A 14,840-nucleotide genomic window follows, 5' to 3' on the forward strand; every position below is an offset into this window, starting at 1 on the left:
TCATCATTTGTGTTTAATAAGACAGCTCAGTTGATAATTCACGATGCGCTGTCTGAAGGCCAGGCTTCGCTACACTCTTACCTTCTAGCAGGAAGTCGTCTGGATCTAACTTTTTTCTCTTCCTGCTCACTCTCTGAACTGCTGGCCTCTTCCTCAACATCCTCTTCGTCTTTTGAGTCATCATCTTTCCAGGTATTTCTTTCAACACAGAAATACCACAGGTTCATCTATCGGACCTCTAATGGCTTCAACTGCTACCCAACCGTAAAGCTGCAAGCCACTTTTAAGTTCCACTTATTACCCATCGCACAGGCAGGTTAACATGATGCTAGGAGGGATTCTTCAGTCCATATACACTAGCATAAAAGATTTGTTTATGCTTTTGAAAGAAATCTCCAATGCTCACCAATGCCGCATTTATTTGATCACAAATACAGTGAAACAGTAATATTATGAAAAAATAATAAATAACTTTTCTATTTGCATCTATTTTAAAATGGAATTTCGGTGATGACAAACCTGTATTACTTTATTAATTCAGTGTCACATGATACTTAAGCAATCATTTTAATATGCTGCTTTGGTGCATTATTATTATTATCATTATCAATGTTGAAAACAGGTGTGCTGCTTTTTACTCTCTCAGGATTCTTTGATGCATAGAAAGAAATAATTTATTTTAAACATTACAATGTCTTCACTGTCATTTTTGATCAATTTAATGCATCCTTGCTGAATAAAAGTATTAAAGTTAAAAAATATATTTTGAATGGTGCCGTACTCAGAACTAATGTATTGCATTTTTTAACAAACTATTTTTTTTAAATCGAAAGTTTATATTTACAGGTCTTTCGTGATTTATATACTTGTTATTAGCCATTCTTAAAATGTATGAATGTCATTGCACTATATAACAAAATAATCTCAAATACTTTTGAATATGAACAATGCAATATGAATATAAACAATGAGCTTAAAAGACATTTACATGCACAATTATCTAAATGCTGCATACTGTGTGTTTTATATGGAGACAATTATGAGAACAGAAAAAAAAAAATCAGCAAATCAGAAATTTGTAAGTAAATTATGGAAAAAGGTGGGAGGGGGGACCTAATTTAATACTTTCAGTACACTTACTCTTTCTTTTTCTGCCGTGGGCTTTTTCTTTTGGGACTTTCCCCCTCTGAATCACTGCTGCCCTAGAAACCCATGAAAATCCACTTTGAATATTTGACACTAGATTAAAAAGCATGAAAATGTCATGTTGCAGATTCATCAAGGTAACAAACCTTTCAACACACAGGGCATGTTTACACTACTTGGGCTGCCAAGCCTGATCAGTTCTGAGTCCAAGGCCAAACATAAATATGTATGCTTTAGTAAGTATCTATGTCGATGATTACTTTGGTCCAAGAAGCAGAACATGTTGCAAATGTCAACCGAGAACGTGACAGAATGCATGTGACCACTAGGGGTCGGTGTTGAATTAGTTTTATGCACAGCCAGCCTACCTCAGCTCCAATGTTGAGGCGGGCAGGCTCTTGTCTGCTGCGACTGGATCTTCTAACACCATAAATATCTGGATGTTCCTCCCACATCTATGATAATTAGGGATACAATTCATTTGAAATGATAAAGAAATGAATCATCAGCTAAATTAAATCAAATGGAAATAATTCCGGATTCCTCCTTAATGTTCAGACTGGCCTTTTTTTGTACCTTCTTCACGTCTGCCAGGTTGTCTTTTTTCCTGACCGGTTTGTCTTTGACCTGCGTTGAGTTCTGACGGGATTTGGACCCAGTGGATTCACTCCCTGACTCAAAGTGGCTCTCGGAATCGGAGGTGCTGTTGGACTCGGAACGCCGGGAACGAGCTCTATCGCTTCCCTGCTCGCTCTCCGACTGACTCCCAGACTCTGATCCAGAGCGGTTAGATTCCTCTGATGCTGAATTGCTATAACATTAAAGATGTGCATGTTGAGAAACAATGAAAACATATCAAGCGGTTCTGAACAGTATAGCAGAAATCATGTTCATAAATTTTATCTGAAATCTCAAGACATAATTATTGCAACAACAACAAAAAATTCTCATATTTTATGAATTGTCAATAGGCAAGTTTGTAATTTATTTTTATTTTAACTTCATTTCAGCTTATTTCCTATTTCTAAATCGCTTAATTATCTTAAAAATCCAATTATCTCAGTCCAACAATGAAATGCCAAGTCCTCTAGGCTTAAGTGAAATGTCTTAAACCATTCTCTCTTTGTCATGTAAACAATAGCATTTTAAAATTTGGAATTGGAATTGGAAACTGGGGGAAAGGAAATCCAATATGATATAAATGAAGCAGCATGGGAAACGTTTCTGCAATTAGCTGGAACAAACATCACTTGTTTTTAAAAGAAAATATATAGCAACACTTTACAAAAAGGTTATCATTTGTTAACATTAGAGAACATGAATTAACAATGAGCAATATATTTTTCACTGTTTTTTTTTTTTTTATCTGTTAATGTTCATTGTTTATTCATGTTAGTTTTCAGTGCATTAACTAATGTTACCAACTCTTGATTTTAAAATTGTATTAGTAAATGTTGACCTTAACATGCACTAAGATGAATACTGTAGAAATATTGTTCATGGTTAGTTTATGTTAATATAGGTAAGTAATGAAACCTTATTGTAAAGTTTTAGCATAGAAGCTTAATGACAAACAGACACCTGTAGAATTTTAATGATTCATTTAATTTTTCAAGTGTGATGAGGCATTTGCATACAATCGGGTTTGCTAAAAATTAAATAAATTAAAATCGCCCTTTCAAAATAACCTTTATGAAATGTGAGATGCATTGCATCATCTTGCAGATCATTTAGTGTCTGACCACTTCTGCTCTCCTTTGCCCTTTGAGTCTAAAATTAAAAGCAATGGCTTCTGTCTGAAATAAGCCCACCCCCTCTTACTATAATAGTAAATCTCAACACGGAGCATTTACATCTTCCTTACATGGTTAAATATCAATGTGAAATCTACTTTATATTCTGCGTTAACTAGGTGAAACCTCATGTGAGTCTCAGTAATGCTGATTTAATTTGCCACAATGGCTTTCATGGGAAACCATAATGCAGATCCGAGCGAGCACAAGCACATCGAGTGCTTTGATGGAATGCACTGCTAGAGACAACAACCCCCATCATGTGCTCGAGGAGCGAAACAGCTGCTGACGAAGCAGCCTTACCAGCCAGACTGTCCTTATATGGCTGATGACGTCATATCTGGGCGGACCTAACCTCTCAACTGAATTCTCATTGGCTGCTTATTGCTAGCCAAGTGAAGGACCAATGAACACTCAGCATGAAATCATCTGACCTCCACAGGACTTCCTGCTTCCGCTTCCTGTAGTTCCAAGAAGCTTTTATGTAATGCAGCAACTAATACAAGCTATGCAGCACAAAGCAAGAGCCATTTTGTGACTGAGGGCTTTCAGCCATTTAATGAAACCAGTCTCATACTGTGATGAAACAAAGCAGTGCTTTTTATGTGGCGCTAAGCCATAAAAACACCTCAAATAAAGTATATTGACTATATAATAGGAAAAAAAATATCACAATTGGTATCCTTTTCAGCTCTTGCCTCTTTAGCAATATTTAGAAAATGGCTGCCAGAGCTAAACAACAGTGAAGACATGTTTCTGAGGATAACGCCTTGATTTAGGCTCTCACAAGCATCTTTAACACTGATGAAATTATTTGTAACCTGTTAAAGTCAGCATATATGTTCATTTGTAAATTCATGATCACATACACAATATTACATGAAACTGCTGTGTAGTTGTAAAAAGATAACATACATTTGAGAGGGGTTTTCGATTTAGACACTGGTGTCTGGAACATATGCAGGGGCTTCAAAGCTGTGTCATCAATTCAGAGGGAAATTCTTGACAAACAACCACGAAAATAATGACAGACCCGGTCATAAACACTAAACACAACATCAACACATCCTGTGCTATTGTTTTTTTTTAAGGCTGATATGATGACCACTTTTTAACAGGGTAAAAGCCCCACTGATGATGTCTTATGTTGATAAAAGTGATAGGATATAGCCTACTTTAAAACTACATTAAAGCTGTGTGTGCCGGTGTTCAACATAATACTTTTAATGACAATTGCCATTATAGCAATGTGAAAGTCAATTATTGATTGTAATGTATTCACATTGTGCAAGGCTTTGAAACTGATTAGTGATCATTAAATCGTCCATGTTGTGGTCAAGTTTTTTCCTTGATATTTCCCTGGATAAACAAAACATGAACCTTTGAAAAATGGCATCACTGTCTTTTCAATGTCCCCCAATCATTTTGTAATATTAAGGAATTGTTAGCCTAAATTAATGATGCATATGTAAACAATAGGTACACTTCTGTAAAAAGACAAATTACTGTGTTAATATGAACCCAATAACATTTACATCTCATTAGTTCCAGTTTTCATATGGAAATAAAAGTAACTGAGTGAAGTAAAATAACCATAATAATGTGCTTTGCATCTTCCAATCAGGATAAGACATCCTTGGTTTGGATGTATGTTATAATGGAACCAGTGCGGTCAAATCGACTAATCGGACCTAACATTAAAGTTTCTGTTTACATAATATACGTGTGTATATGCGTGTGTGTGTGTGTGTGTATATGTATGTGTGTGTGTGTGTATATATATATATATCATATATTATGTAAACAGAAACTTATTTTAGACATGATTAATCGATTTGACAGCACTAAATGGAACATATGGAAAACACAAATTTTGGTCAGCAAACCTAAAACAAATATACTCTTAAAAAAAGTGAATGCTAAAAAAAAATTAATGAGCTCCAATCCAACAGTAAATTATTTCAAAAGGTGTGAGTTTTGAAATACATAATTGAGTGCTGAGCTAATAATGTATTAATATTTACTTTAAGTAATAGACCCCATGTCATTAGGAAATCATAAATGTTTGTCAAACAATTAAGACCTTAAAGCATAGGACACATTTTAATTCACATGTGTGACCCCCAAATACTCCTTTAGGATCAGACACCACTGTATTCACCACTGTGTTTTCTTTAATAAAACATTTAAACACATTAAAGTGATTATAACTTTCTGTATTAAGCAACAGTTTGTCAGAACAAAAAAGACAATTGTACATTAAATAAAAAAGCAATAGTTTTGTTGCTATTAATAATGAAACAAAGGAAATAATTCAAATTATGAACAACATACAAAATGTAAAATAATACTTCACTTTGAACAAAATTAAATTGCATGTGTTAAAATAATTTCATTAAAATATTTCAGGAAATCCGATTGAACATGTTCTGCATACAAGAACTTCAACACCAATTTGCATCTATCAAATGCTAAACTGCCATGTAATGGTAAAGTAAAAGTGTTTAAAATGTCATTAACCTTACATAGTGGTGCAATGCAGCACATACTACAAATCAGACAAGGTCATTTAACAATATCACTTTAAAAGTGAATATATTAGAACTGTAATCACTGCTCAAAACTGTACAAAACACTGCATCTTCAGTATAAATTTTGCTAAAGGCCCATAGGCCTTGAATTCACTTTTAGAAATACTAGCAAAATCAGGGTGTGGCTATAGATCTATCCCAAGGTCAATGATATGAAACCCATTTAAATTTACATACATTGTGGTCAAATCTACTTCACATGTGATCAACCATGCTTGTAAAGGTAAACAATCAAGACATGTTAAAAAAAAGAGGAAAAATATTAAAGATCATACCTGGAAGCATTGCTTTGAGTTGAGCCTTCATCCTGCTTTTTACTCTTATTCTTCATCATGATTTTGTCTTGGGATTTGTTAATGATGATCTTTTGTCCAGGTATTAACTGTCAAAAGTTTAAAGTTGGATGAACCATCAAAAGAAAAAAAAGTCCGTTGCGATGCATGGAAAAAGTTGAGACTCGGAAAATTGAACATAAATAAATATTTACAGTATTTGTAAAGTTAAAAGGCATCGGAATTGAAATGACACCTGCTCGACTCTATTCGATGTCAAATATCCATGTGTCGATGGCATTTCAAGGCAATACATTCACTGAGCCACATGCATAAATTCTTACTGCGTCATCAGACAAAGGACGATTAAAACATAACGATGAAAGCAAATAAATTCAACAATAGAAAATAAACGATGTAAACATACCTATTGCATTGACAGGAGGAGGATTGTAGTAGTACATTCACATCTGACAAAATATCCGATTTGTTACTTCGGCCATAACAATAAAAAAAAATAAAAAAAAGAGTCCAGGATTGAGATTAAAATAATCGGAATGATATTCGAAAAGAAAAATAATAGCAGTAATCCACCGATGGCAATTTGAATGGAGAGAGAGAGAGGGAGAGAGAGTATGAGAAGAGCCCAGCAGAGCGCACTAAAAATGGAGGACCGCCATGGCTGCCAGTGCAAGGCAGGGAAAACAACGACTGGCCACTCTACGCACACACCACGGCGTTTTTCGACGAAACAAAGTCACAAAACGTACGCCTTAACGTCTCTAATGTCCAAAACGTACTAAAACGAAGGAATTCGCGCGATTACGGTGCCCCTAGAGGCACTCAAAGTTCACCAAAGTTAAGATACAAGTGCTATCGAGAGCCCTACGAGGCTCAACGCTCTCCCCTTCCCAAGGTTCATCCGCCATCTAAAGCTCCTTCCCAGCTCTGAGAGCTTAGCTTTTGATTGACGTTCTCTCCATTTACACAGGGCTCAGGTGATGCACGAAAGACCCACCCCTTTTATTTTGAATAAAAACTAGCTGTTTTACAGATTAATTAAAACCTCAAGTTAGTGCTAACCTAACAAGTAAAGTAGTGAAACGACTGATCAGTGGTTACAAAAGGGCAGGACTTATCTTTATGTTAATACATTTATTTCTGTAAGGCTTCACTTCCTGCATAGACAGGAAATGAGACAAGAGACTGCCATTTTGCAGTGAGTGCTGGACTACACTGGACACCATTTTAGACAATTTCATTTGAACCCTTTTACACCTGCTCTGTATTTGTAATGTTCCTTGCAAAAGTGATATTTGAAAGAGGACGGTTGCATGAATCAAGCTCGCAGGCTGGCAAGAGCGTGACTTTAATTCAACAGGAAATTTGAGGGTGTATCCTTGAATGATATAGATAAAAGTTTGAAAATAATTTGCGAAAGTTAATTATTGAATGCAGCTAAACTAATGTAGCAAAAATTAAAACAAGCCATTGAGGGCAGTTAAAGACATAACGAACTCTTTAAAATTTGAAAAGATCACCTAGCTTGTTAGTAAACAAATCATAGTTCGGTAAGTAAATAAAATTTATTTTATTTCCTTTTTTTAAGAAAAATTGACCCTGGAAAAGTTGTGTTGGACGCTTGGACGTAAACCGCAAAGCAAATATTTTGCGAAACGTCATTCTTATTTTCCATCCAATAAGAGCAACTCGATACTGTTCAATCACGAAACTTTTTTATTTTTGTTTTAAAAAGGCAAAAACAAAAAAAGCATACTTAAATTTTGAAATACAGGCATTTCATAAAAACAACAGTGCAGTAAAATGACATAATACATACATTTGCACATTTGCGAATGAATTAAAACATAGCAAATCACAAACAAATAAAATGTCTCTTTCTTTCCAAATCCAAAAGCAAAATATGAGCCGCCATCTTCATTAAGCAGTAGTCTCCACTTGACTGTCCAGAATTGGTTCTTAATGAAATCAAAAAGGAGAAGGGAAAACATGTAAACCCCAAATGTTTTTTTAAAGATGCGATGACAACTTTTCATAAAAACGGTAGCGTACAGCTATAATGTAGCTACGAACATGAAATCAGAATCCTGTTTTAAATGGTTCTCTAACTATCGACAATGGTCGATCTCACAAGGTAGCTTCATATGGTCAATTAGGACAACTTCAACATGAACATGCACAACTTGTCCATATAATAGTAGCATAATAACAGCAAAATGCATTGTTATTCATATATTGATAAAATGCTAACAGAAGACTGCTATGTAGTTGGCCGCATATGCGTTTGCATGATTTCGTTATATTCACCTACAAATGTAAGTGCAAGAAACTATTTCACACTAAATTCGGCAAGCGTTAATCTCAAGAAACAACACTACAAAAACCTTTACTTTCAACTACCAGAAAATCTATAGTACCTGGATTTGGTTCACTTATCAGTTTACCAATTACATTGATACTCAGAAAGTAGCTTTAGGATAGACCAATAGTTTAAAAGAAATCACAACATATATTACACAACATATGTCTGTCATTAGCTATCATTTCTGTGGCTGTGCTTCACAAAAGGTACATTTCTTCCAATAATCATGTTTTTTGTTTAATAATGACCATTAACGTTAATGATACAAGAACAAAGTTGTATCCAAGTGATGAGCCTTACAAAGCTGAAAACCATTTAAATTAATAGGTGAAAAACATGCAAGAACTTACTGAAGTGTGTTTGTCTTTACTATGTGATTATTACAATGTGTAACTTGGGCCAAAATTAAGTGTATTAGAGGGAGTAATCGAATTGTGAAGTTGTTGCAATTTAGTCATTCAGGATGTTTAGGCTGTATGTTTTTTTTTTTCTAGAATAAATTAATAATTTTTTATTTTTTTTTACTACTATGAAAAGTGTGGCTTAACCACCAAAATGAGAAGCGACACTGCAAATTGTCGGTTCACAAACAAGACAGTGAAATTTGCATACTGATGTGTATAAGTTGAAATAAGAGAATTTTAACAAAAAGGACACAAGTTGTCCCAAATGTTATAAAGAAAGAAAATTCTCAACAAAAAAAAAAAAAAAAAAAGAGAGAGAGAAGGTATGAAGTACATTTAATAAAAGTCGGGCTTCAGAAAAATGATGAAAAAGATTTTAAGTCACAGCTTCCTTGTCAATGGACGTATGGCATTTGCTTACTGAAAATGTCAGTAGCCTTATCCACAAGTTGAGAACATTTTCCTTCAAAACTATTAAATTAAATGGTAATTTAATGTAAAGGAAATGGGCCAATGCACACTTGTTTAATGTGCAATGATAATTTTTTTTGTCTGTCCTGTCTGGAAACCCATCCCAAAATCAAAAGCAGAAAATATTTTATCCATTCATCACTCTTAACGTCACAAGTGAAATGGAAATGTTGTAGTGTATTCCAGTATAAATGTGGCACAAGTGCAAGTGTGCAACAGCCAGTGAAAAAGGAGGCCAAATGTAGCGCAGAAGATGTGTAAAACAAGTTACACAAAAGCGGAATAGACTCCACAAGAAAAGAGTCACGCTGAATGGAAAAACAAAGATGTGCATAACTTAAAAAAATGTGCATACAAACTTGCGCTCATTTGAGGAGGATATTTTTTTTTTGTATCCGGTAAGAAGACATGTGCATTAACTTCAATGGAAACAAATAAATCCCTCTATGCAAAAAAAAAAAAAAAAAACTCATGTTGACTGTCTCAGAGGATGTGATTGGATAACTGAACTAACCGACGAATCAGTTTCATCGCACAGCATCTCAAATGTTGGTTTGGTCATTCTGAAATGCCCGAGCCATAGTCCGTCATCTGAATCATTTGGTGTAATGACCTCCCAGAACGACCTCACATTACTGCGTTCCCAAACATCAGGAATCTGAACGTAAGATATCATGACTTCTCTCGCGCTCTGAGACTCAAGTCATTTACGATGAATGATAAAAAGAGCCACAGTGGCTTCCCCGATTGCACCACTCTCCCAGGAAGTGACGATTTTGTTCTCGAACACATGGGATGGAATCGCTGCTTTATTTAAGCAAATTTAAGCGATATTCCAATTTTGCGGACGAAATAATTAAACTTCGAATGGAAACATAGCCAATGATCTCAAGAAAGGTTTCCATTGAAAACAAGATCAAGTGAAGAGAGCACCCAAGCATGCTCAGGTACTGAAGACAAGTAAAAGATTTGTACTGTCATCAAAACAAAGTGAGAGAAAAAAATAAAACTTTACACCTTTCCTAACTGTGAGCTGTGAGCCTAACTGTGTGAGCCCTTTCCCCCCCAAAAAAACATCCTTAGTACCATTCCTTTGAGCTTTTAATTTTTTCTTTACCTTTTATATAGACTGCTGCAATTGTAAATAATTTTTTGATGAAACATCCATTTTCTGCCGTTTGTTACCTACTACATTTGCCTGGGCAAAAATACTTTCCTAGAGCTGTGAGCCTAGATGCAGCTAAATGACAGACATATGGAGTAATACCTTAATAATACAAATAACACTGTGAGGACTTACAGAGTAGTCTTCATTTCCTTGATTTTGCTGCAGTTTCCTCTTCAGGCAAACGTCGTCTGCAGGGAGAAGGACAATCGTGAGATCAGAGGTATAAAACCAAACACTGTCAGTTGAGAACTACATAAGCTACTCGAGTAAGTGTCACATTGCCCCTATGATTAATTCAAGCAGAACATTGTCATCCTGTTTAGTAGTTTTAAGCCTGAACCCTACGTTACCTTCAAAAGATTTTCTATTTCCATTTATCTTCCAAATAGTATCTACAATTTCTGTTGAAAATGGGAGAGATTCTTCCCCATGATAAAGTCACTGCCATGATTCTAGGGTGTTCTGAGTGGTTGTTAGCGTGTAGCTATGCAGTTGCTAGGTGTTTGTTTACTTTTTGTCCCTACAAATGTACATGTTGATCCCACACGTCGGTGCGCCCGCCATCTTGGAACAGTCAGCGTGTTGCCATTAACAGTAAGAATCAATGATGCCACATTTCGCAGCTACTTGTTTTGAAACCGCCAAGATTTAAATTCCCAAAGCAATGGGATAAGCTTTCACATGTGAGAATGTGTTGGTTTGTCTTATTATATGTATTAACTCAATATTACAGGTTTTTTTCTAAGGTTACTTTTTAATGTCGTGTAAGCTGATGCCTTCGTCTTGTATTGTGTTAGTTTAGCAAAATCATCAGCAGATATAGATGTTTAGGCTCAGACATGCGTCTAACTACAGTTGTAGACACTCAGTCAACTTGCTCTCGAGTGTTCGCAGACCGGTTTTGACCGTTACAATATGGTGGACGTCTTACACATAGTGGCCTAAGGAAAAAGACGCTTATGAGGCATCTATGTATATGTATCAATTTATGTTTTAAATTTGTCCAGGTGAAATTGAGTCTGATCATTTAGAAGGGTAATAACAGTTCTTCTTGCTTTCACATGAAGAACAAACATTACAGTGCAAGTTACTCACTGAAATGTAATACTCAATATGAGCCAGAATTATAGCGATGCTTGCTTTGGCAATCATAAACAAAAAAAGTTATCACTAATTAGGCTCTGTAACTTTGGGGGCAATGAGATGGCTAACTTAGTACTGGAAACCACAGTAAGCAGGAATTGGGGCATGCTGGAGAAATTTTTAATAATTGCTTGGCATGTGAAACTACACTAAAACCAAATCCAACTTGAGCGAAAAACTCTTTAAATGAAAGAATATTGTTTAGTGAACTTTTATTGTAGATATAAAAATTTGTTGCAGGGTGGACGTCCTTAATTGATTTTGTTTATTTATTTACTGCATAAAATTTTTTTTTCAAAAAAGTGAATGAAGTTGTTATCACTTCACACTAAGACACCGATCAGGGGTGAAAAAAGAGAAAAAAAATTTTTATTAATGGAAACTTAAAACATTTTAAATAAATTCAATTAGAAAAATCTAAATGCTCCTTTATCAATGGATAAACCATTTGCCTTTGTCAATGGTTCTCCAATAATAATATAATATTAAATTAAAGTAAAAAAAAAAAAAAAAAAGTAAGTAGTGTTGGGAAAATGCGGAATAGTCATATCGTCAGCCTGCCAGATCGCTGATATGCAGTATTATCGCTGGCGGGGGATGCAATAGTTTACTTATTTTATCAATAATTTACTTATTTACTCATTTATTTAATTTACTTGAAATGAGAAATCTTTTTCTATCATTTTGCATGCAAAGATGGAATTGGTGATGAAATATTTCACCCAAAAGGCGAAAAGGCGTGGATATCACACAAGCAATTTGCAAACTTCGCACAAGAGTTATGCTGGTTAAGGAGTCTCAAGTTAATCCATGAAAGTGAAAGCAAAAACTGACCAAGCATTCGGCGTCCGATGCTGCATGGCGAATTATTTCTTTCAGAGAGCTGAATTTACCGCAATGCTGATAACGGTATATCAAATTTATTGGTTTAATATTTTGGAACATACAATAATGAAGGTGAAAAAACTGAGAAGAATCAATTTCTTGTTTTGAGTCAGTGTTTGAAGCTGCTTTAGATTTTCATCGATAACCGATTCTTGTGTCGTGTTCAGATCTAAAGCCTGTTATTAAGCCTATATAACTTTAGTAATAATATTATTATTAATGATAATAATAATAATAATTTGTAATTGTATTGTTATTGGTGTTACTAGTGTCATTAAATGTTTTATTTATGTGCTATGGAAATGCTGATACGAAAAGTTATGCCGTTTCAGCCTTGGCTCAAACAACTACTGTTCACGTGTCGCAAGTGTGGTTATGTGGTGATGTCATTATGAAATTAGGGAAGGCAAGTGAATTGTAGGACCTAATATTAATTTGATAATACCAGCTCAATAATAGTAATGATAATTTCATACATTAATGGGAAAACGAGCCAATAATCGTCTTGATACACAATAATACCATCGATACACAATACTATCGTCACAACCCTACTTTTAGGTATAGTCTAATGAGACAAAATTGGAAAAATTCCAGTATTTTTTTATTATAAAATTGATGTTTGTAACATACTTAGGTTATAGAAGGCCTAAATAGTGTTTCTCCACACCATTCCCCCCCAAAAATGTACTAATAATCCCTCTATTAATAACTGCAAATTTTGATTTGTGTAGACCCTATGCACCAGAGAAACAAGGGCGCAGCCATCTTTAGAATATTGTCTTTGAACTTCTGGTTTTGCGGTCGCTCTGTATATTTCTATGGCATTGCTGTCCAGGAGTAATTAGCTTTTGAAGTGGATTTACTTAATGTAAAGTTAACGAAAGTTATCATGAGGATTGTAATGTTTAAAGCAGATGTCTTAAATGTCAGTAGACCGGGAAGATTTTAAAATGAGTCGCTCATTCATAAATACGTAAGATCGCTGTGAAAATACAGACCGGAAGACAAAAGACAACGAGTGCAGCGCTGAAAAGGGGCGGGGCTTACATAAGGTCTATAGTTTGCGTCCTTTTTTAAGTTCTGAATTTCATCTTATTTTGCTAAACATCGATGCATGTAAAGAGTTCATAGCTAGAACCAAGATTAATGTTTTGTTTTTTTTTCGTTATATTCTACAACCATTTAAATATCTTGGGCGTTCAACATTAATTTGTTGAAATTTTCTAGAATTTGAAGGAAATTTTCTGCATTTATTAAAAAAACGATGATTTGTATTATGTATTTGCTCAAACTGTGTAAAAATTACATTGTTAACTACACTTCAGGCCAAGTTACTGTTTTAAAAACATTAGTAAATGAACCACATAACTATATAGTACCTAAAATACTGTACGTCATACAGGGTTCCTTAAATTGCAATACTTACGGCAAAAATCCGTTTCCTCATCTTTCTTTCGACAGGAGATCAGGAACCTTTAACAACAAAAAGATTCTTCGTTAGATTGAAGATACATCCTACGATTTGATTTAGAGCACACCTAGTGGTGGTCGATGATATGGTAAATAACGGATTGCGCAAATGTATAGTTCAGTTAGTAAATACATTAATTGCACTTACATTTATATGGCATGAGACTGAACAAAACCCCCATCATCTTTTATCCAGTTGTTCTGATTCCTGTACACAAAAAAAACATTTCGGACAATTAGTGTTGTATTGTATATCTTACATAGTAATGCTAACTTCGGAGTCAAAATGTTCAAAAGAAACATTTATTTCAGTCATACGGTTTCTCTATTGAAATACAAATTCTTTAGTTAACGTCGAGGTAATCTGCAAGTACTATTGTTGAAAAATTAGTAAGTACGTAATGTGACAATACTTCATACGCTGAAGAATATAGATAAATCAGCAGCTTCTTTGATATAGAATCATCACTCAGGGCTCATGTTTTATTTTTAATTTATTCTCTTACATGCAACATTAGTAGTAACATTTGTTTTCTAGACAGCAGTGAACAGTTAATTATTTTACAGCATAGACCTCATAATATATTAAAGCTAACATTTTACACTTTAAATAAAGACTACTTTAACAGCATTACTTTCTATGTTATTTGTTTCTATGATATTGTGGCAACTAGAACAATAAAAGGATTTTACAGATTTAATTGGACTTTTTTTATATTTATCAATAATTTTTTGTATAAATGTAGGGCATTTAATACTTTAAAACAATCCTAATCTGGTGAAAATGTACTTTGCATAAATCTCTGTTCAAAATGGAAAAACAGAAATAAAGAAACATGTTTCTACATATTTTAAAGAATATAATTTTTTCTTGTGGACCACAATGGGTTAAAAGCCAACACCCTATTATTTAACGTCGAAAATACAGCATAAATGTTTTCAAAGCACAAGAAATACAAGTGGATACGTTTATTTAAGTTCATTCTCAAGTGGAAAAGAACCATAAAATGAAATGTTTAACTGTTACATTTTATGCAGAAAACAATAGAATCTTAAAATAAAGTAAAACATCAAAATGTACTAAATCCAAAGGCAAGTTGACACATTCACA

At 34.3% G+C, this 14,840-nt stretch overlaps 1 protein-coding gene and 1 long non-coding RNA gene across 7 annotated transcripts in view; one reads left to right on the forward strand and one right to left on the reverse strand.

Moving 5' to 3' along the window:
- Window positions 1-14,840, reverse strand: part of chd2 (chromodomain helicase DNA binding protein 2) — a 39,923-nt gene that overhangs the window by 24,360 nt on the left and 723 nt on the right. For 2 of the 6 annotated variants that reach the window (XM_082182432.1, XM_082182430.1), the window contains exons 2-10: window positions 13,878-13,937; window positions 13,686-13,732; window positions 10,361-10,416; window positions 6,230-7,781; window positions 5,806-5,912; window positions 1,723-1,957; window positions 1,515-1,601; window positions 1,141-1,202; window positions 82-198 (exon numbers count right to left, since the gene is read on the reverse strand). In XM_082182432.1, the coding sequence (XP_082038558.1) occupies window positions 82-198; window positions 1,141-1,202; window positions 1,515-1,601; window positions 1,723-1,957; window positions 5,806-5,864 (560 nt within the window). In that variant the 5' untranslated portion in view covers window positions 5,865-5,912; window positions 6,230-7,781; window positions 10,361-10,416; window positions 13,686-13,732; window positions 13,878-13,937. Of the gene's footprint in view, window positions 1-81; window positions 199-1,140; window positions 1,203-1,514; window positions 1,602-1,710; window positions 1,958-3,854; window positions 7,782-10,360; window positions 10,417-13,685; window positions 13,733-13,877; window positions 13,938-14,840 lie in introns of all 6 variants that reach the window. The other 4 variants (XM_082182431.1, XM_082182429.1, XM_082182434.1 and 1 more) reach the window with 3 other exon arrangements.
- Window positions 1-14,840, forward strand: part of LOC309508140 — a 109,886-nt gene that overhangs the window by 7,637 nt on the left and 87,409 nt on the right. The window lies entirely within an intron of this gene.

Source organism: Leuciscus leuciscus (assembly GCF_965113295.1).
Source record: "Leuciscus leuciscus genome assembly, chromosome: 10".
NCBI lineage: Eukaryota > Metazoa > Chordata > Actinopteri > Cypriniformes > Leuciscidae > Leuciscus > Leuciscus leuciscus.